Here is a 24,467-nt window from a genome sequence, read left to right on the forward strand (position 1 = left end):
TTCTTTGTCTCATACGTAACAGTCTCGACGACTGTGCAGCATTGTCAACAAAACGGAACATCCTGTCACAAGACAGTGAAAAAAAACTGTTGGTGCATTGTTACTTCCTAATTGAACTTTTATATTTTCATGTTTTTAGGATGTCTGCATGCCTCTCTCTCTGAAAAGCCTTTAATTCACCTTCCCATAAAAAAAACAAAAACAAAAACACAGTACTGAGAGCAACCAGAACAAAAAGAACACATTTTCTCATAAAAGCTTCCCTTCATAAGCTCCCTTTAAATCGAGAAACGGTATTAAAACTCTTCTCAGTGCATACAAAGCTGCATCGCATTTTTAAGGCCTGGCATTTTCACATTATTCCAATAGAGTACACAATTGTCAGAGTGCAGACTTGTGGTTCAGAGAGTTTCCAAAAATAAAACTGGAGGCAGAACCTTTGGCCATCACGTTCCTCTACTGTGGAACCAGCCCAGCTCGTCTATATTTTAAAGATTAGGCCCCTTTACTTTCCATTTTAACAAATCTTACAACACATGAATTTAACCTTATTATTGTTCGTAAGGCTCCTTGTTTCTCAGTGATCATATTTTGTCGTTTTGCTTTCCTCTCAACTCACCTTGGCAGACACTAAAATGCTGAGGTTTCTGAAAGGCAGCTTTTCCTTTCCCTACAGTCGCAAAGTACTTTAGCTTGATGTTTAAAGTGACTCCAAAAGGAGGGAAAAATATATGGGTTGTAGGTTAAACCTTTAAGCATACTTTGCACTTCGTATATGCAGTAAAGCGGCTGAGTCATTTCCTTTCTCTTACATTTGCTTGCCTGTGTGGTAAATGAGTGTATAATATTAAATCAACATTTTATTTACTGCATTGCAGATAGATGGACATCTACATGTTAAAGTCTCAAAGTGATTTTATACAGAAGGCGTGGCGGCTGAAGAGACATAAATTTGGGGGGTAAATAACTGGAACAACTGAACCTGAACATTCCAAAGCCATGTCACTCTCTCATAGTGAGGCCCCGGTATCCAGGCAACCACATTCTATAAGCCTACTAATAGCCAATCAGAGGCCAGATTGTAATTATTCACATGTCCAACAGGAATCTAGCACATGGCTTGCTGTAACAACTAAAGCATGCGCATAAAAAAAGCAGTACAACCTACCTCATGACTGATATACGCATTAACAGGAAAAGATTTACTATATAGATAAGAAAACAGGCAATTCTGCGGAGGAAGTGCTCAGAGAACAGATAATACAATGTAAATGGTGCAAGTCAGATTCAGGAGACTGCTGCTTTGAATAAGGTGTAGTGACATCTGATAAACTAAAAAAAAAAAAAGAAGTACCTACTGTTATCACAAATCAAAGTAAATCATCCTGACCATCACAGAAACTGCATTAATGCAGATGAACAACAGCAACATGTTAAAACAACCAGGAATCCCTTTGAGGGTCTGAGGGTTGTATGTGGAGACCCGTGATGAATAAGGCAGCAGCTGAAAGCAGTACATAAGTGACCAGCAAAAGGGTCGATCACAGTATCAGTATTTGCAATTAAATGTAAAAGTACTGTTAACTCGGCTGTGTATTTTGTCTCCTCTCACATTCCACTCACCTCACTGCTTGCTCAGTGATAGATGTTTAGAAAGAAATCACAGCGAGAACACAGACTCATGCATGACCTGCCGCAAACTCGCATCTCAAAGCAGCACAGAGTTTCCTGTAATTATGTCATTTTCATATACAGGTTTGGAGGTCAACTATGTAAGGAAGTGTGGACGTCAGCCTCTTGTTTACTCATGTGACTTGTAATGCTAGCAGATATAGCCGCACATCCGGTATACCAGTCCTAATTTCATGCATAATATGATCTTTTCAAATATCGCTATATCGGTGAAGAGACAACGCTCAACACGGTTTTCCCCAGAGATTATACATAATATATTATATGCATTTTAGAGCATATTGGGAGGGGAACTGTATGATCTCTGCACCCTCTTTATAACAAAAAAACTATATTAGATTGACAAATAATAATTCACGATTATTTTATTAACAGGTGTTTTATATGACAATGGATTAACAATTAACACCACAATCATTTAAAAAGTAAGCCAAAATGTGGCAATACAGTGAACTGAAACTTTTACATGTACAAATTGGACACAGCTTCCAGGTCTGAACAAGTACAGCCAATGACAAGTGCCTTGCACAAAGACTTTCAGTTGTAGGAAAATGATTGCTTTGCTCTTCGACCTCAATAAACACTTTGTGAATGACTTTGAGGTCAGTCGCTAGTTTCAGGTCACAGTGACAGTAAGATGCAGTTCAATTAGTAACTTATGTTCCTCACTACAGTCAGAATGGAAGATAAAGCAGGGAATGCAGTGTCCCTTGATTTCACTGTCAGACCTGCCATTTATTCCTGACTGTTTGAAAAAGTAGTGAAAATGCTGTTTGAGGCTTCAACCCAGGACTTCACTATGCAACAGGTTATGGTATGGTGGATAGGACCATCTTTTATATACAGTCTATGTTGAAAACTGCCTCTAGAGCCCTTTTCAAATGTATATTTTTTTTAAAGATAGCCCAAGAGTAGATTTTTTTATTTTATTTAATCATTTAAAGAAAAAACCCTCTATGTTTATTTAGTTTTTATTATGACAGTAAAACGCTTTTTATTCTGCACAATCCTGACAGATAAACAACTTACTGTGAAAATATATAAAAGGCCTGCTTCTGTAAAAAGACTAAAAAACACTGCGATACAAATACAGGTCATACTGCCCCAGCACTGGTGTCATGTCACCGTCTCCTCAAAGAAACATGAAAGTGATCCACTTTACAGTTGCTGCCTTCTGTTATGGAAACTTGGAACCTGTCTAGAAGGTATGCTCCCCAACTGCTTATCTAAGGACAAATACGTCAAACTCTTGAAGCACATTGCAGTTAAATGCATATTGCCAAGAGGATCTACTTACACTTGCATGCACAACTTTAGGCTTTACTGAAACGTCTGGAAGGAAAAATGATCCAGTTAAATGAATAAAAAATGCCTTGTGATGGCAAAGGTCATAGAAGAACAGCTAGACTGGGTTGAACTGACAGAACGAGTAACTCAAATAACCACCCATTACATCACACATCTGTTACATCACACTGAACACGCAACACGTCAGCCTTAAAGCAGATGAGCTCCAGCAGCAGATTCAAAGAGGGGGTGTAATGGTGTGGGAGGCAGTTTCATGTCACACCCTTTTGTCCCCTTTAATACCAGCTGAGCTTCATTTAAATGTCATGACCTACCTGAATATTTTTTGACCATGCCCTTCACTCTGTGACCAGTGTACCCATCTCCTGATGTTGATGTCATATTGAGCTGGGCCATATCATACTATTCACGGTAATACCGGTATAATGGGCAACGATAAGAAAACGAAATATCACGATAGAATATGGGTAAAACGCACATGCGCAGTGCCTTTGTTTTCATACGCACATGGCGGAAAAAGCATGGCGACGACGCAGAATGAGAAGGACGAAAGCGGATCGTTGAATGAAACGGATGAACCAGAATTGGTTTGTAAAAATGCTGCAACTTCAGTGATGTGGAACTGGTTTAGCTTTCGTCCGTCAGACACACACCAAAGCACTATTTTTGGTAGAGCATGCTAGAGGGCCGTCGTTATTACCATGTTTTTTGGAAAATACGGCACACTTAAAACCAATCCTTTGATTTTTCTGAAAATCGACAGTACCCCTTATAATCCCATGGGCCTTATGTATGAATTCTGGTTGTGTTTACTGACCTTTATGTGGTACACGGCGTTAGCAAATCAGTCAAATGTTTTAGTACGACTTTGCTAAGCTACGAACCCGCACCGCTTGATGGATTGTCGGAGTATTACGGCTATTGTAGGCAGGAGCCTCGCGGAGTGATACGTACTGCGCTTCAACATAATATTATTATTATTATTGTGTGTGTATAACCTCTTTTTAAGTTTTGTGGATATTATACATGGTTATGCTGAGGATATGTTGGCCAATTTCCACTGGAAATGCCTTTTGGTTAAATTGTCAGCAAGGAATTTGCATTTGCACTATTAAATTTTTATATAACTTTAATGCACATAAAAAACAGCTGCTTGTTTAAGTGAAAATACATTGATGGTTTTTTGTTTGCACTAATAAAGTTGTGGAGTTGAAAATAATTTGTCTAGTGTCAATTATATCGTCAGTTATATCGTTATCACAAATTTTCAAATGTATATCATGATAAATATTTTTGGTCATATCGCCCTGCTCTAATGTCATATATATTATATAATCTCAGACTGGTTTCTTGTAAGTAACACTGAATTCCCTGTCCCCAAATGGCCTCTACAGTCAGCAACTGAACAGAGCAGCTTTGATATGTGGTGGATGAGGAGGATCAAACCATGAAAGAGCTCTCCGCAAATCTGCAGTAAGTACATGACGTTATCTTGTTGATATGCACAAAAATCTCAAGACAACATTTCTAAGACCTTCAATGAAATAGGCAATTGTAAAGGTGAAAGGCAGTTCAACTTACTAGCAGGACATCTAAAAATAAAGTTAGGATAATACTGAATTCCTGTGGATATATTTTAAGTACTGTATGACAAAGTTCAATTAATTTGACCACTATATGAAAATTCCTGTAATAAAACAACAACAACAAAGAAACGTGGAAGGTAGTATGGGGTGTTTTTCCTTCTCTGCATTTTAATGGGAAATATGAAAAAGGGAGAGTGGCCACACAGCATTTACCTACACGTAACCACTATCATGAACTCTGTACGGGTGTGGTGTATGGAATAAAGCAGGGTGGAGGGTGACAACAGTGCCACACACACACACACACCACAACTGCACTGACTGGTCAAATGCTTGTGGCAGGAAGTCAGAAGTTATGAAGACCTGACACACAAACACATGACAGATGACTTTGTTTTGATGATTATTTTACAAATAATTTCAAATAGAGCCCGACCAATACAGGAGTCATTGAAATTAAAACAAAAAATATAATGTAAAATAACTCAAAACGATGGGGTTGCTTTCTTAAAATCAACCTTCCAGTATTGCTCAAACTCGTTAAAGATCTGCGGCAGACCAATAACGGCCGGGTATCGGTAGGGCTCTAATTTCAAATCACTCTTGAATCAAATGGTGATAACAAGAAGGTTCTCCACACATCACTACCATACCTTGGCATTCCAATCTCTATTAAGGTAATATATGCATGTGACACACCGTCCATCGCCGTTAGGGTTATCCACATGGCGCACATATCCTGTCCCGTTTCCGGGGTAACATGCCACCATTGCCTGAAGAGAGGAACATGAAAAAAAACCCCTGATTAGTAAAAACAGATATGCAGTGACAACAGCAGAAATGTAGGCATTCAGTCTCTACAGCTCATCTGTCAAACAAAAGCTGTACTGCAAGGACAAGAAAGAAGGGAAGAACGGGAGCAAAGGAGCTCGAACTGCATTTGCTGGCTCGTGATGTGGAAGTAGCAGAAAGCCTCGCCGCAGTCTGACTGTAGCACTGCCTCACCTGCACCAGGACTGACACAAGGCACAAGCTGCCTAAAACACAGCTGCCTCGTTATAAACTTTAAACTGGCAAGGAAAATAAACCGGAGATATCATGCTGCAACTTCCCCTCGTCTCTTCCTGCTCTACTAAGACTTGCATGATCTGCTTGGGTGTTGGCAGTGAACCTCCACGAGCTCTTGTAAACTTCTCGGTGTAAACATCGAGGGAGCACGCCCGCTCCTTCGAATGCCCTTCAGGAATAAGACGCACACAAGCGGTGATTTGCACACCACCCCGAGGACTGTGATACAGAAAAATGTGTTTTCTTTAACAGTAGAGATTTCTCAGACATCTCAGAGCTTTTGCACTGGAAATTACAGCTGACACTTGAACACCAAACAGCGTGTGTTTTCTTTTCAGATGAGTGGTGAACGTGCACACAGGGTGGAATAAGCCCTCATGCTAAGCAGTGTCTAAGCAGCGATATGACAGACAAAGGCAAGTTCATCCACATTCTTTCAAGAACTTGCATCAACATAAACCATAGCAACATTATTATAAACACTCAGTGTAGACTAAACTTCTTCCTCGGGGTTTCTACCCTGTAAAATATTATAGAGCATCTATGCTAGCACATTTAGAAGTTAAAGCTACCCTTTCAACAAAGAAAAGACTGAAGGTGCTGGGATTCAAAATGAACATCCGGGAGTTGAACAGGTACATTTACTTCTGTACATGCACAAATTTCATGATTATTTCACTGCACCACAGAAAAATTGTAAATCTTTGCGTGCAAAGCCTTTTAACGCCATAGTGAGAGCATTAAAATAAAATGACATCAGACCCACGTCGGCATCTTCTTACTCTACATGTCTGATCACAGTTACTTGCGTCAGTCCACATTGTGTTCACATGTTTTGTGTGATGCAGGTTACCGCTGGAATGCACATTATCAGGGCCTTTAAAGCTGAAAAACAACAAAAAATCTGACATAAAGATGGGGGAGGTAGCTCTGGCTGCATGTATTTTATCTTTTTTTTTTTTTAAATATAAATGGGGTGGGTTTAACAAGAACAGGTGCTGGGTTGGGGGATGGGGGGGGGGGGGGGGGTACGAACTGACAAAGCGCTTCCTGTAAGTAAGTCGCAATCCAGTATGTTTTCTTTCTTTGTGTGAGTCTGTGTGTGGCAGAGAAAGAGGTAGAGGGGCACAGACAGAGAAAGCATAGGGGTGGGGCTGGAGAAGAAGACAAGAGTGAACTGAGTGAACTTTGACTCTTGGCCTCCCTCCAGAGGCTGCAGTATTTTAATGGTTGTGCTACGTGCAGATCGTGAGGAGGGCTGGCTGATCCTCGGCAATGTCACCCCTCCCACCCTCAACTGCTGGGCTTGCGCTGCAAGGCTGGAGATGGGTAAACAGCGGCTGCTAGGAGATGTGTGTGTGTGTGTGTGTGTGTGTGTGTGTGTGTGTGTAGGGGAAGCGTGTGTGTGTTTGTGCGTCTGCTGAGCCGAGGTGCAAGAGCCTAGGCGCTCTGCAAAACTCCTGACGCGGCATTTTAGCTTACAATTCCCTCAAATAGACAGCTGTAGAAACGTTCTAATGCTTCATCAGATCCAGGAAAGCTTGACATCAGCACATGCTATATAACAAATGCAAGAGCGGTTTGTGATTATTCTTGTTACAAAAAAAACATGACATGCATAACAGCTAAACCTATATGGATTGCTGGTCTATACAAAAACAAAAATCCTAAGAGAATAAGATGTTTTAGCTAAAACATTTACAAAAATGCAAAATCCAGACAGCCTCGGCGTGTTAGAATCTGTATTAAAATAATAACAACTATATAAATAATAATAATAATAATAATAATAATAATAGTTGGGAAGGGAAAAAAAAATCATATTTCCCACAATAAAAAACATGTCCTACTAAACTCAGGTAGCCCATAATTCCATTCCCTTTGTCTAACAGAGTTACTGCTGATATAGTGGGGACAGGAGTAAATGTTTTCAAATGAAAGCTATTTTTAACACACTTGTTTCCTCACTCTCTTCACCCCTAACCTCTATACCTATTTGAGCTTCCCTTCCTTTAGCCACTTATTCTTCCGCATTCCTCCGCGGCCCTCATTAGGAGGCTGACCTTACTCTTGGTGTTGTTTGTTTACATTCCATAGGCATGGCTTCTGAAGCCGATGGGCATTCACAGGCAGAGAGCGAGAGGAGGTCACAGAAGAAAGCTCAGAGGCTGTCGCTGAGGCCACAGGAAAGGAAGGCTTCATTTCACAGATGGATATTAAAAGAGCATGAAAATAATTGACATTACAAACACGCACAACCTGCAACTAGTACCAAACCATGCACTTCCTTGATTGAAAAAAAACAAAACAAAAAACAGCAGTCAATTAAATAAATGGGTCTTTGATAATGGCCGAGAACATAACAAATAAAGCCTGGTACTCAAACACTGCTGCTACAGTACATGCTTTCAAATGTTGCATAATAAAAGCTAATAATTGAAGGGTTACTTATCTGGTACTTTTAGACTGGAAACTAGCATTATGAATTTTTCCAGACTAGTGTGTGTGTGTGTGTGTGTGTGTATATATATTAGGGGTGCAACAATACACAAAATTCACGGTTCGGTTCGATACTTTGGTGTCACAGTTCGACATTTTTTCGATACAAAAAAAAAAATGTTCATGCCTTTTTAATTTGTCATTTATTAAATTTTCACGGCACATTCCGCACCACATCTCTGTGCGTTCATCATTTGTTTGAAGCCAGCTCACCTCCTGCAACTACTTTTCCGAGAATACGTGCTTCTTTTGTGGTTTGGACTCCTTCTGACATTTGTTTGGAGGTGGAGGAACATCACAGTAATTGCTTAAAGGAGCTTGCTTCTTCGACATCTTTAAGAGTTCTAAACAAATGTCTGTCCTCCTCCTGAAAATCTTATGTACGCAAACAGGCGTTGCAACTTCTTATCTTGTGCCCGTTTTTTATTTTGACAGCGAATGCGCACCTGCGGACCACTTATGTGCAGCCCCGGATATACAGCTCGTCATACTGCAGCCACAGAAATTCGTTTGTCCATGAAACCATAAAGCTGCACTTTCTTTTTGCCTTATCGTCTGATTTGTCATAACTTTTCCGTTTTGTGGTAAGCTTTTCTTTGGCTGTCACTTCTTCACCCTGACCTGTCTTATTTGGCTCAGCAGAACTAAAATATTGTGGCGAGCTCAGACAAGGAGGAGACGAAGTGTCGTTTGGTCTTGCTTCCCGTGAGCTAGCCAGGGAGCACAGCCGTTTATTGACATCTGCAGAAAAACACTGCCGCTAGCTAACTGCTCAGCGGGGCAACAGCACAGCAACAACAACAACAACAACACACAGGGCGCCCTCTGACCCCGGAAGGACACACCGTCGCAGTGAGAGGGCGTCACCCGTCACTATGGCAACATAAACAAAACATAACTGTACAAACAGAACCCCGAACAGCCCTGACCCGCTACATAGCCCCCACCTAAGGGGTCAGTCGTCCCCGACGACCCCATTACCCCACACAAAGTCCTGCAAATGTCCAGGTGCCTTCTTTTGGCGCACCGGCCGGTCACGACCGGCGGGGGAAAAGTCACTCGGGTCAGAACATGGGGTGCCACCATCATCCCACTTCTGACACCAATGTGGCGAGCTCAGACAACGAGGAGACGGAGGTGTCGTTTGGTCTTGCTTCCCGTGAGCTAGCCAGGGAGCACAGCCGTTTATTGACATCTGCAGAAGAACACTGCCGCTAGCTAACTGCTCAGTGCAGCAACAGCACAGCAACAACAACAACAACGACACACAGGGCGCCCTCTGACCCCGGAAGGACACACCGTCGCAGTGAGAGGGCGTCACCCGTCACTATGGCAACATAAACAAAACATAACTGTACAAACAGAACCCCGAACAGCCCTGACCCGCTACAATATGTATCCTGCTGCTTTTACACACACACACATAACGCTCAGCGATTCTCTGCACATGTTTGAGCTTGCTGCGGGAGATTTCACTTATCATGTTTGCATAGTAAGCTAACGATGTCAGAGGAATTGGTGCGCAAATTATCATCACTCACCAATCAGTGCTGTCGCTCTCTATACACAGTTCGCGCGATTGCAAAGTGAAAGCAAAAAACAAGCGCAAATTCAAACGCGATTTCAATATGTCACATATTGACAGTGGCTCACCGATGCCAATGACATAATTACCCAGCTACATTTCCGAAAGAATGCAAAAGCATTGACATATATTTTTCCTTCCTACGATAGGCCGACGGGCAGGGCAGAGATAGATTTTGGTAGCCCGACTGGAAAAAATCGCTAGCCCCAGGACGTAGAGCAGGCGATTTTGCGAGCCCTGTATCTGATTGAGGAATCACTCATCTTTGGAAGAGAGTTTATTACAGAGAAATGGCTCTTTCCAAAATAAAAGCTATACTATACACTTCTTCTGGGCTATATTCTCAGCAGCATATTAAACATATCAGGTCCCCATAAGGAGAATCATGTGCTAACGGCTGTCTAAATGACTCGGGTAAAGTTTGGTGCATGCGTGCTTGTTGTTTTTGTCTGCTTCCACTTGTCTTTGCACTAGGATGATGTCGGAGTAAATGTGCAGTCATATTCGTTGTGTTCCCACTAGTGCTGTCAGCGTTAATCTCGTTGAAATGACGTTAAGGCCACAACACGGCAAATCTCCGTTAACGAGCTACCGGATCGCCCCGTGCAACATGTTAACGAGCTAACTGCGCTAACACACTAGCTCCCACCCATGTAATTGAGCATTGCATGGCACATCCAACATACTGTTTTACTTTAGTCCATGATGCGCTTACCTTCAGGGTCATACATCACATCCAAACGCCAGATCTGAATGAGGGTAGGGGAGGTTCAATTTGCCATGTTGCAAGGAGAGCTTAACTTCTGTCTCGCTAGCTTGCCCTGCGCTCAGTGAATCTGCGTTCGACTACTCCGCCTAGGCTGCACTGTCGAGCGCAGATCCACTGAGTACTCAACACAGACAGCATCGTCAGAAGGAAAGTTGATAAAATAAATTAAAAATGTATTTTGTATTGTTCATACATATGCGTACCGAACTGAAAGCACTGTATCGAACGGTTCAATATCGATACGAGTATTGTTGCACCACTAATAAATATAAAATTTATTTATATATATATATATATATATATATATGAGATTAACGTTTCAGTGGGAAATGAGAGAATAAACCCAAGTTGTTTTTTGTAGCTCAAACATTAACTAAGCTATGGTACCTTAAACATTGTCGGGTAAAAGAAATGCTAATGCAAACATTTAAAGGGCTCCTATATAGAAAGAAGGAAATAACTAAGAAATTCAGCAGAATGGCATACATTTACCAGAACATGTCCTCAAACTAAAAACTGATTACAGCTTTAAACATAAAGGACAGTTGCTTAAAACAGACCTGTGAAACAAATGCATCTACACATGACATTAGGGAACTTTCACCCTGTGTCGACACATAACTCAGGATGTGAGCCTTGAACTGGGGTGGAGAAAAATGGAAAAGCTGCAAGGAGTCCGCTCACTTCACATAAGAGATGCTTATCCAAACATGAGTACAAACAGTTGGGATGGAGACCTTGTAGCAAAGAGGAGTGTGGGAACCACGGCAGTTTGGGTTTTGGCCCAGGATAGCTCACTGCTTTATCTGTCCGAGAGTGGTGCTGCCTCAGAGGAAATCCTTGTTTAAAGTAATGGCCCAGTTTACTCTTTTCTTCTTTATGGCAGGCTGTGAACAATTGAGGGACGTATGCAGCAGCAACACTACCCTTTAACCTCCACATGTTGCGGTGGAAACACAAACGCACTCTCTGGTACTGTTACGCAAATATTCTGAGAGGAATTGTTTAAACTTGAAAGCGCTGTATATCTCAGCACACTCTCCCGCTGACGAACTAAAGATAAATGCATATGCTGGTCTCTGTGAGCTGCTTTAAGTTTCACCCGGAGTAAACTCAGGTCTGGGATCCAGTGACAGACCAAAACTGCCCTGCAGTCAGTCAGTCTGTGTCTATTCATTTTAGTGGAATTAACTGAGTTATAAAACCAACAGGGGGAAAAAAGGATAACTTTTCTTTATTACTATTCATTTTTGCTATAAAGCTCTCGCTTTTTCTTGTGTCATAAATCGAGCCCACCCTTTCCCTTTAAATCTCAAGCTCACTCACTGTTTAGTGCAGCTCCAGCCACGAGGACTAAAAGAGAGCCTTCGGTCAACAAGATTTATCTAGAGAAAGTAAAACTGTCAGCTTCAGCGCCTTGTTGTTCACCCATGGTTGCTGTGAGTGTCTACTAAAGGGCCCAGTGTACCCACCATGTTGATCGCTTCGTGCACCGCTGTTAACGGCTTTTAAAGCCACGTCTATTTATGCTTGCCGTTAAGGCGCAGACAGCCGCTGCGGTCTTCTCCTCAACGAAAGGCGTTTCCACTCAGACAATACTATCACATCAGAGCTGATATAATAAAACATGTGCAATCAGTGACCCTCTAATCTTCTGTATCAAAATATCCTTAAAATGGTGATAAAAAACTGACATGATTGAACACTTGAGTCTTCAACCCAGCTGTGGCAGCAAAACGCGACAGGTTACAAAAACCGAGAGGTGCACGACCGGCTTATTAAGGAAATCCCCCAGAAAAAAGATTTAATCTCAATAACTTGATGTTTAAGTTAATAATTCTATTAAATAATCACAATTGCAATATTGACTAAAATCATTATGATTTTTCACAGAGTTCAAGAGCCTTGACTCATATTCAATGAAAACCAACTAGGGCTGTGCGATATGACCAAAATCTCATATCCCGATATTAAGACATCTATCGTCCGATAACGATATAAATCCCAAAAATGTAACATTTTCTGTAAATTCTGTGAATCTTAGGCAGCTCGACTTGTTTCCAGCTGGGCATCGTGTAGCTGGAGTCGAGTGTTTTAACCACTGCCTGAAATGATACATTTTTAGACATAAGTTGTAACGCCCGCCGTTTTCTTTGTGTTTATTACACGGCGTGCTGCAGGGAAAAGCCTGTTCTAACGTTTGAGTCTAAGGTTTATTTTTTAGCACACGACGGCTCTTTTTTGCTTCTCATCCGTAAACACTCTGCATCTTTCACGTGATTCAGTTTATTTTGAAAAGTCTCAACAGGATCTTGAGCTTTATTGTGAAAGGTTTATGTGGAACAAGCGGACACGCGGTGGTTTTACCGTCGTTGTTGCTAACGACAACGCATAAAAACAAACGCTTGTCTGTCTGTAGTGTGGTTATATAAAATATAAGAGAAAGAGAGAACTTTAACTAATTAACATAGCCACTACAGTGACCATCAAAACAATGAAAAAATATTGCCGTAAACAATCTATTTTGCGACACCACGAAACAAACGATTGCGTAAAATGAAACGATAGACGTTTTTATATCGTCATCCGATATATATCGTTATATCGAACAGCCCAAAAACCAACAGAGCTGATATTTGTATCTGACCTCTGATGGCTCCATCCACTCCATCAACTGTGTGAGAGCCATGTGAACTCATTCTGAAACTGGGTGATGCAGCATGTTGATATGTTACAGTTGAACATGTCAAGATATGAGTTAAGAAATTGGCTTTCTAAGTAAAAGACAAAGTGAAATCTACATCTATATTAAACATGACTTAAATAACAGCCGAAGCCTTCATTTACTGTTGCAAAGAGGCAATTATAATTATTAAAGTATCTAATTTGCAAAAATATGTTCATCAGTGGATGGATGTTCATGTTTGATATGGCACTGAAATTATGCCAGATGCCCTTCCTGAACGCAACCATCCTGTTTATCCGGGCTTGGAATACATTAGCTTGTGATCCCCTGAGACTGTCTTTCTCTATTTAAAAGAAAAAAATTCTAATTATGCTTTAATTTGTTTTTTTAAAACCACCATTACTATCACCCTCCACCCACCATAAATCCTTCCTGTCTTCAAGCCCACGGTTGCAAGTAGTAAAAAACAAAGAGCTCTTTCTCAGGGCTCCACCTGGATCGTGGCCAGGTGTTGCTCTTAGACAGCTGTGATAGGAAACAGAAGGATGGATGTGCGCTTTAAGCTTTAATAAAATGTATATTTTAACAGCTTCATTTTAACCGATGAGCACTTATTCAAGAAAACGACACTGTAACAAATGCTGGATTAAATTAGATGCATTCATCCCTCTCTCTGGTATGTCACACTGATTTAGAAATCACTCTACACGGCTTAGACCACATTATGGTTTTAAATAAAAGAATGGTATCATGAGCATTTGAAGAAATCCACAGATGAATTACAGGCTTTGAGAGGGGATACGTGACCATGATGGCCTGTATTTATATAGCGCTTTACTAGTCCCTAAGGACCCCAAAGTGATGGGTGAGCCTGAGCGCTGAATACTTCCTAGACTATTTCTGGTCAACAGTGAGATGGTTAAACAATAAGCAGGATAAAACCAGGCATGAAATGTGCTGCACTTAAGTCAAGCTGGTACTGTAGGCGGACGGAATGAGCAGCTCGTGGAGCCTTTAGCATAACGTATAGCTGTCCCCAGCGCTCAGAGGACCACTGTCACATGACTTCCTCTTGTCTACTCGCTCTGTAGAGCTTTAAGATTTAGGTCAACGGTCAACTTCCTTCTGAAAGCACATGTCCACACGTTGCTCTGTGACAGAACAAATGACAAAAGCAAATAACTGCCAACAACGTCAAAACACTGTTATCAAACTCTGTTGATAAGGAAGGGGTCTGTCCAGTTCTGTCCTGTTTAAGTTGAACTGCTTTGAAATGAATGAATTGACAAGATGATTTCATAGCATGAGGAAAAGATTTTGAAAAAAACAATGGAAAATCGCAATACCGCATACCGTATTACATGCTCACAGTCTACGACAGTAACAGCTTTTCAATTAAACTTCCTTAAAGTCGTCCTTTTCTTGACAATTTACAAATGTATTCTTGATGAATCAATTAGTGCCCAAAGACATTATAAAAAGCAAGAACAACATCTTTAAATGTTTATCTTTAATCTAACAGTCTATTACCAGACTTCAATGCATTTACAGACAACTAAGACTAACAAAACCTGCAAATGCACACATTTAAATTATATCAATGGGATGTCTCTGGTTTGTATTCCTTGCTGAAACAACTTTTAAAATTATCGCATACGGAAGCACTAAAAGAAAGAAAGCCCAGAAAACTGTTTGTTTGTTGTTGTCTCTAGGTCTTGCCTACACTTATGTTACAGGGGGATGTTTTTTTCCCACAGCTGACCCGTTGTTTTTCACAATAAAGAGTCATGTTTGAGACAGTAATGCAGCTGGAATCCATATCCGGTTGTTCAGTGATGACGCGACGAATCCTACTTCCGGGTCTAAAGTAGTCTGCGTTTAATATGGCTTTTGTGTTGTTAACATGTTTAATGTTATGTATTTTCTTCTATTTGATCTCAAAAAGCTCCTAAAACAGTCAGTGATCACTGTTGACCTCCCTCGGCTTTTATTACCGCTAATCATTTATTTAAGCTCAGTTTTTAAAACCTTAGGATGTAACTACAGCCCAGCCCATGCAGCAGTATATGAATGACTAACTTCGTATTGTGGATGGATTATCTCAGTTGTTCTCCTGGCTGAAGTTTGGTCCTTTTACAGCATCCTGCCATGCGATTACATTTGTTCCTGACCACCGAGAACACTCACGTTAACTTTTATCGAGTGGAAAAAAAAGTTAGCTTGTTTATATTATGCCAACATAGCTGTGTCGCTAGCGGTCACGTAGCACATCATTATATAGCAGGTAGCTCAACTTCAGTAACCCTACAAACGTCACTGCTGTTTAGTTTTCTGTCTTCATTTATGCTGGAAGTGATAACAGAGCTGTACGTTTGAATTTGTTTCCAAAACCCTGCAGTCAGGACATGCTATATTGTATTTAGATAGAAGCTAGCGAGCTAACTCCCTGCTAACTTCTAACTCCGTTAAATGTCATAAATTCCGTTTTCATGGAAGCCTGGATGTTAAACTCAATTGTTACACCTGGTAGAGCAGAACTCCGATCATTTTATTAAAGATGAAAGACTTTAGACAGTTTTTCAACTCTCAGTAATGCCATAGTGATCGTTTGATATATGGACCTGCAGCGGAGTTTAGACCCAGACACGGCTAGTGACGTCAGACTGAACAACCGGATATGTGCAGCCTTGCAGCGCCCTATGATATGAAAAAAAGGACCAAAAAAACAAACAAATCAGGAGCAACATCTCCCTTGTGTGTATTGGGCTGCATTATATTTGAAAACTTAAGCTGCTGTGGGACCTCATTACAGTATGTACAGTGTTTAAATTCAGTACTGAGTCATATTTCAGCATGCTTAACACGGCTATCATGTTTCATGTGATCGGCATAACTTTAATAATGTCAACTTTGAAAAGTAGCAGTAAGGGTGTTTATAATGGAGCCTTAGCTTAGCTGGCTATTCTTTTATCATGTAAGACAGACTAACAGTAGCGTGAAATAAGTCAGTAACAGGACAATTATGTTGCTGCTACAAGCTTCCCCACTCGCTGTCTGAGGAGGGTGCACAGTATCCTGCGGGACCAACATCACCCTGCGCGCCACCTTTTCCATCTGCTGCCCTCAGGGAGAAGGTACAGGTCTATACAGGCCAGAACATCCAGACTGGCCAACAGCCTGTATCCACAGGCTGTGAGGCTCCTGAACTCTCTGCCCCCCTCTCACGGACAATAACCATATCCAACTTCTTAATAGCAATGAACTGGTCTGCATTGGTGCATCATATCTTTATTCTCTTCCCCCTCCTGCCCCCCCCCCCCCTCTTTCTTAAATAGATAACTATCATATCTGATATCATATCTCACAGTACAATAATATTGAATGGGTTGCATTGTTGTATTTTGTCATGTTTCTCAGGTCTTTGTCTGAATTTCTACGAACATTATTGCTAAGGATTGTCTTATTGCATTGGAGTCACACTGGGTTAAATATGTACACTTGGGTTTTAAGGGGTATTTATTATTTTCTTCTTTTTTTGGGTTGTATGGAAGCCCCAAACGCAATTTCATTGTTCTTGACAATGACAATAAATAAATAAATACTAAATACTTCTTTAGGTTTCCGGATAATGTTTAAATGGTATCAGAGAGCATCCAACATGCTGGATCTGCAAAGAAACAAACATGTCCCGCTGCCTGCAACTTCCCACAGTGTTATCAAGTGAACGGGGGAAATGGAAACAATGCCATTTAATAACTATTTGGGCAAAATCTTTTTCCTCTGTCTCTCCCAATGCGAATTGTGCTTACATTGTGTCATATCCCTTTGAGCCATTGATACTTGCAGCATTTCCATTTGTGCAAGTCATGCTGATATTTGCTGGTCACAGTCCAGCCGTGTGTTTGCCAAGGCAACTAGGGCAGTAGGCGAGGAAGTCAAGTTCTCAGTAGAGTGTGAGTGAGTGGCCAGCTGCATGGATCAACAGCACAACCTGAAATAATGTGCTTTCTCCAAAACATTTAGGCCTACTAAGAAACAGCCAAGGGTGAGAGAGGAGGGGGGACCGACTGGACAGGAGAAGCAACCTAAAAATAACAGCATACGGCAACTAGAGCTGTGCCAGCACATAAAAACAAGTACCTGGAGCGAGTAAAGGCCACAGACTTCAATCGAATGTGGGCTGTTTCACCACTAGATCCTTTAAATGTCAAGGGCTGTTATAACAGAACATGATGTAACAAATGTAGATCAGGGACAACTCTTAGTGTATCATTTTTAAGCGCTAATTCCAGTTCTGGTATAGTCTGTTATTTCCCTCTAAAAAGATGTGACAAATATATCTCAAGGTCAAAGACCAAAGAAGTCCTCAAAACTGCTTAAAGCTTGTCAGAAGGTTGGAGCTTTGTTTTTATATGCAAAAGAGTAAAAAGATAAAAATAAGTTTACAGATCAGGATATCAAATAATGAAATTATTGTAAAACTCAAAGAGCTATGAAAGGCTGTTTTCTGACATTTAATTGTTAAATTTTATTTATTTTGCCATGTAGGAGTCAAACTTATCTCAAAATTTAAACTTAGTAACTCAAACTTTTTAGATGAAAAACTGAAATTTCAAGTTACTAAGATGAAATGTATAAATATAATCTGAATTTTAAACTTTTTTATTTTTCTGTTTTAAATGTTTAACTGGATGGAAAAATTATTTAATTTAAGTGGCATAAAGAAAAAGACCATTAGATCCAATTAGAGCAGGGCAATATGGCCAAAAATATTTATCACGATATATATTTGAAAATTTGCGAAAACGATATAACAGACGATATAGTTAATGCAAGACAAAATACAACTCCACAACTTTACTACCGCAACAAAACCCATCCATTTATTTTCACTTAAACAAGCAGCTGTTTTTTATGTGCATTAAAGCTATATAAAAATTTAACAGTGCAAATGCAAATTCCCTGCTGACAGTTTAACCGAAAGGCATTTCCAGTAGAAATGGAATATAATATCCACTAAAGTTAAAAAGAGGTGCTTTGCAACATTAAACTGCAGTGTGCCAAATAAAAACGTCAAATACGTATTTTTCGGACCATAAGGTGCACGGGATTATAAGGCACATTAAGCGAAACAAAGCAGTCAGATAAATCAAACTTTATTCAACTCATTCTTCTTGCTTCCTCCACTTCTGTATCATTCATTCATTAATGCTGTATTCTATCACAGCTGCTCTATTCCCATGTTGTTGCAGTATATTAATGACTAACCTCCTATTGTGGGTGGATTATCTCAGTTGTTCTCCTGACTGAAGTTTGGTCCGTTTACAGCATCCTGCCATGAGATTGCATTTGTCTCCAACCATCAGGAACCTTCATGTTACCTTTTATCGAGTGGAAAAAAGTTAGCGTTCATCCTCCAGCTTCACTGTTTATGTTATGCTAACATAGCTGTGTCGCTAGCGATCACATCATTATATACCAGCTAGCCCAACTTCAGTAACCCTACAAACGTCACTGCTGTTTGGTTTTCTGTCTTCATTTATGTTGGAGGTGATAGCAGAGCTGTACGTTTTAATTTGCTCAGAAATCTCTCAGTCAGAACATGCTATATCATGCTTAGGTAACTAGCGAGCTAACCTCCGCTAACTTCTAACTCCGTTAAATGCAATAAATTCTGTTTTCATGGATGGCTGGATGTTAAACTTAATTGTTACACCTGGTAAAGCATCAATGCTGTTCGTTTTATTAAAGATGAAAGAATTTAGACAGTTTTTAACTCTCAGTGTTGACTTTGGGACCTGTAGCGGACGGAGTTTTGGACCCAGATCACTCCCAGATTTACGAGCACCTTAGTCCGACAAATACGGCCCGCTTGCATGTTCTACAAAAAAAGTGCTTTGGTGGGTATCTGACGGACAAACACCAAACCAGTTCCACATCACTGAAGTGGCACCATTTTTACAAACCAATTCTGGTTCATCCGTTTCACTCAACGATCCGCTTTCCCCCTTCTCATTCTCCGTTGCCGCCATGCTTTTTTGGCCATGTGCGTATGAAAACAAAGGAACTGCGCATGCGCGTTTTACCCATATTCTATCGCAATTGACTTTGTGCACGCTAGCATATGCTACTTCCGGTGCGGAAACTCCTGTGGGGAGCTTTGTTTCCGGTGTCCTATTCACGCCCTGTTTACGGTCCAAAACAAGTTTAGCAAATGAATGAATCAAGCGGCGATTTACATTTCTATAGATGTCTTGGGCATTTACCCAATATATCTGTAAATGCTTCTATCCCCAAGCCATCCGTGCCCTAAACACACACACCCGCCCTCTCACATCATCTATAATTGACTGAGACAGGACTCTTCCAGACACTAAACCAAGGAACAATGTACATTTCAATTCCTTTAATTTTAAATATGTTTATATTGTCTATCCTGTAAAATAGTCAGATATCTATTCATATTAATGTACAGAATTCACCTGCTTGCTGCTACTACTGCATATTCACCCAGTGTGTATATATATATATATATAAATAACACCACCCCCCCCCCCCCCCCCAATTTTTGCACATGTCGAGGAGCATGTCAGGCTACATTTCACTGTGTGTTATACTTGTATAACTATGCATGTGACAAATAATAAAGAACCTTGAACCTTGAAATGATGTTCATTGACTTGTCGATATTTTCCCCCCGCGCCTCAGGGCAAAAGAGAAAAGGGATTTAAATGTTATATTTCTCAGCTGTCCCTCGTTTATCGCGGGTGTTATGTTCTAAAAATAACTAGCGATAGGTGAAATCAAGTAGCCAATTTTATTTTTTGACGGTGCAAAACGTTTTGTGGACATCGTGGACATACAGTACTGCACTTCAGAGTCACACTGCTAGCGATCGATGCAGCGATTCTGTACTGTACAGGAGAGACGTCACGGAGGAGTTCGTCTGCAGCGATCAGGATGCAGGACACAATGTGACGTAAAAAAAAAAAAACAACATGCAAACTTGCACTAAAAAAATCTGCGAAACAGCGAGGTGAAAGGTGAACCGCGTTATTAGCGAGGGACCACAGTAATTTTGAAGGTAAGTCACAACATACCCTTCGTAAATACTAATGTATAGAAACCCTTACCAGCAATCATTCATTTTTTGTGTGGCTTTTTTCACGGTTTGTTGACATGCTGTGTAGGTGTGTACTTGACTAGCTGATATCGACATAAAGGGGAAACATCTGGTTGGACTATTCTTCACCTGTAGTTTGAATGCTGAACATTTGCCTGTTTAAATCATAAGACCAGTCACTATACAGAGATGTGCTTCTGAATGTGGACGATGTGTCTTCTGCTGCAGTAATGCAGTTCTGCTTGTGTTGAGTGATGTAAACAACTGATCGATCTAAACTCTTTAAATGTCAAAGTTGATCATTAGATTTTTTATGACACAACAGTGGTGAGTGTTCCCACCTTCTGCTCTTTGTAACTTAACGCGATCTTTCCATTTTCGAGTTTTGGACATGATTTTGGAGGATATCTTCGCAGTAGCGATTGACTGCAAAGTAAAGCTACCGGAAATGTACAACCCCACATCCGGTCTCAAACCAGGAAGTTAGCATTTTCTCTATTTTATTTTCTTATCGTTGCCTTACATTGTACCAGTATTACCGTAAACGGTGTAATATGGCTCAACCATAGATGCAATAACTGTTAATAAAACCTTAAATCTTTTCTAACCATTTTTTCCCCCAATGTACCAGATTTTAATAACACTTCTGTAAGAAATCTGACCTTTTTAAAGGCCATAATGTTTACTTATTATTAAACTATTCTAAAAATGTGCTGATTCCAATATATGGTGTTTGTTAACTCTGCAGTTAAATCATGTTTAATCTACACACGATTTGGACAAAGCAATACAAAAAAAAAAAAAAACCCTACATTTTCCCAAATGACCAGAAAGTTTATGTTATATCATATTTATATTTTAGTAAAAAAATACCTACTGGTTTAGTGCGCAATGCTTTGAACCAGTTTCAAAGTGTTAGTGATTTATCTGGAGAAAGTAAAGCTGTGAGCTTAAGCTCTTCGTTATTCACTTCACGGCTGCTGCGCAGGTCTCCAAAAGTGTACGAGCCCACTGCCGCACAGCCTCCACCAGCAGCAGCAAGCTTCCTGTGGTGTAGGTAGAAAACCCTAACCCTTGCGAAAAAGACTTTGTGGTCAAAAATACCTGTCAGTTTAGCCATAAACCTAGGTCACGTATCCCACTCACCTCTTATTCACTGATTTATTTTTTCTTTTCATTTTGAATTCAATTTAAAAACTAAAGAAATCGCTCTGAAAAACTGATTTAATCTCAAACAGCTTGATGTTAGGTTAATAAATAATTATATTAAACAATTATAATATTAACTAAAATCATTAAAAAAAAATTGTTTCACAGTCCAGCAGCTTTTATTTATTCTCAGCCAACAGAGCAGATATTTGTGATGGCTCCATCAACTGTGTGAGAGGTGTGTGACTACAAAGTTGATTTATTTCTCTAATATTATAATAAAAGGCCCGTTGCTTTAGTGTGTTTAGGTTCTAGCCAGATTCAAAGTGATGTTGCTAAACTTCTAGTTAATAGTGACTATAGCCTTCAAAGAATTTCACTCAGGAGAGGAGGAGGAAGAGGAGAAAGCCTGAAAGCACCTCATCCTCTCCTGAGGCAGTCTCATGCTATAAGGCCATGGTGACCAGATCTGTCAAGAGTCGCAGGTCACACGCAACCATCGTTATCCACTAGACAGCACTAACAGTTAGGAAAAAACAAACCAGGAGCCGGGAGAGCTTCTGAACTCTAGCTGCTCAGCCTGAAAAAACGAGGACATCCGACAATTAAAAACAAGTTCTTAGAAAACACATTTTAGTGAAACAGAAGCTACCCACAGCTTCCTTTCGCCCCTGTAACACGCAGGTTTTCTTCTCAGTATAGGAATGCTGCCTAACCAAATATGTTGTGTGACGCTGAACTTATCACCACAACCTGTCACCACTAAAGCTGCCACATGGTTGCAGCTTCTTCACATCACTCACATTTTACCAAAAATAAAAGCTAAAGTACAAACATATGAATACAATATATACATTCTGATAAGCTGGACTGCCTCCATTGTTTGTGCATGTGGCAGCATGTGTTAACGGTGTTAGTCGTGTCACTAGTCAGAATGACCGTCCTGAAACTAATGCAGTCTGTTAGAACATATAGCTCTGCTATTCACTGCTTACTAAGGTGCTTTCAGCGAAATCTGATCTTTAATTTGGAAACTCTGCTTTCTATATCTGATGCTTTCCCCATCACGTTTATTTTAAATAGAGCACCAAACATAATTACACACCTACGAAACACATCTAAAAACCAATAGTCATTCAAAATATGAACAATACACACTTAATGGAGGGAGTGCAGCCTGTAGAGGTGAGGACTGGACTTGAGCAGTAATCTATGGATAATATGGATTTAGGAATATATTCTGTAGGCATCAGAAAGCTAAACTATTTACACATCTGAACTAGGATCAATATACTTTTATTTATTTTTTTTTATCATTTTAGGCTAGAATAAACAGTCCAGCATGACATATGCTTGCAGCTGCTTGCTAGAACAATGTGCCTCGTGCTTTGCTTTCATTAGATTTCAGCTGGATTTCATTTGATTCAAAGATGCTGCAGACACGTGCTCTATCCAAATTTAATCTTTCTTATTGGTTGAGGTATTGCGTTTATTTAGAGCAATGATTTGAGGGTGTCTTTCTATTGCCATGGCGACCGAACACGTGCGCTGTCTGTGCACACTCTTCGTGCGTCCAAAACAAAACCATTAACATGTGAGCAGCACCAGCAATCACCTTTCTGACTCAAAGCAAAGCCAGAAGAGGACTCACCGGCCTCTTACCCGCAAAGTCGAATCTAATTAGCAAACAAGGTTGATCTGTTACACCTAATAGCGCTTTAACGACAAAAGTGGGAGAAAAAAAGCTTCTGCAGAATGATGCACCCCTGTTAAAAACCTGCGGTACTTTTGATTTCATCCCCACGCAGAGTATTGCTGCTTCCCTGACCTTGTAGTGTGTGTGGCAGGTGTCGCACCAGCAAGCCTCTGGCTCCTGGAGGATGAATGCAGTAGATGCGCAGTATGCGCGTGTGCTTCGTACTTACCTTTGTTCTTCCATTTATCGCATAGTTTCCCAGTTTGCCATTACAATGTCTGATCAGGTCGTCCATGCGATTCATTAGAAATTGGATCTTCTCGCAGCGGGGCTCCTTGCCATCGATCCACGTGATTTTATCCCCTCGGATGTCTTTAGTGGAGTCGCTCTTTTGACTCACCAGTTGACCGTCTGTGAACTTGCCAGTTTCGTACAGGGCCTTGACATTTTCAAGAATGCCCAGCCCGATCTCTGCTCCTACAAAGCCGTCCACCACACAGATGCCGTGCTTATTCATGCACGGCACTATGCACTCCATGGCAAGTTTCTGCGGGGATAAGCTGCTCTGTCCGTTAGGTGTGGCGGTGCTGTCGGACATATCATGTCCAGCTCTCACCTCAATTCTCAGTGCTTTTGTGTTTGCAATGTCTGCTTGCTCGGAGCTTTGCTCTTCTCGACATTTCTCAGGCGCCTCGTCGTCCCCGGGCGGCGGTGCCTGCTCGGGCTTCTGTGCGGGCGGCTGCGGCTTGTCCGCCTCTTTACAAATGAGCTTGTGTTTCTTCCAGTCCTGCTTCTGGTGCTCCTTGCTGCAGTAGAAGGAGCTGCGGCATCTACCGCACTTAAGAAGGTTATCAAACCTCCCGCAAAGTTCACAGTACTGTCGGTCTCGGTCCAGCTCGCTCTGCGGCTTCTCCATGTTTTGAGGATACAGGAGGCGTACTGCTCCTTTAATACCGATCCTTCACGCGCTCTGCTAATCGACAACTTTGGAAACGACCCGCCGCCGACGCCACGCTGATACCCAGAGGAATCAAACATTCAAAACCCTGCCATTTTATCGCACTCATGTCCTTTTCTTCCTCGTGTGTCAGCGGAATAACACGACAACGTGCGCCCATGGACCAGCTTTTAGGGGTGGGTCGAGGTCTTTGGGAGGCATTTTTGCAAGCTAGCTCTCCTTCCCGGGGTAATGGATGTCGCCGCTCAGAGTGTGCTCAGCCAGCCCAGCTCGAGGACCGGCCCGCTCTGACGTCAGCACAAAGGCACCGCCTCTCTCGTGCTGCTTTCAGGTGCGGTCGGACAGACA

The 24,467-nt window shown here is 41.0% G+C and overlaps 1 protein-coding gene across 3 annotated transcripts in view; it reads right to left on the minus strand.

Moving 5' to 3' along the window:
* Positions 1-24,415, minus strand: part of egln1a (egl-9 family hypoxia-inducible factor 1a) — a 35,882-nt gene extending 11,467 nt beyond the window's left edge. Inside the window, exons 1-2 of one of the 3 annotated variants that reach the window (XM_085297332.1) lie at positions 23,391-24,402; positions 5,240-5,359 (exon numbers count right to left, since the gene is read on the minus strand). In XM_085297332.1, coding sequence (XP_085153458.1) covers positions 5,240-5,359; positions 23,391-24,077 — 807 coding nt within the window. In that variant the 5' untranslated portion in view covers positions 24,078-24,402. Of the gene's footprint in view, positions 1-5,239; positions 5,360-23,390 lie in introns of all 3 variants that reach the window. The other 2 variants (XM_085297331.1, XM_085297333.1) reach the window with 2 other exon arrangements.
* Positions 24,416-24,467: the final 52 nt, after the last annotated feature.

The sequence above is a fragment of the Mchenga conophoros genome, linkage group LG13 (genome assembly GCF_057382185.1).
Source record: "Mchenga conophoros isolate Kocher_MC1m ecotype Shallow Benthic linkage group LG13, M_conophoros_male_GT1.1, whole genome shotgun sequence".
Classification (NCBI taxonomy): Eukaryota; Metazoa; Chordata; class Actinopteri; order Cichliformes; family Cichlidae; genus Mchenga; species Mchenga conophoros.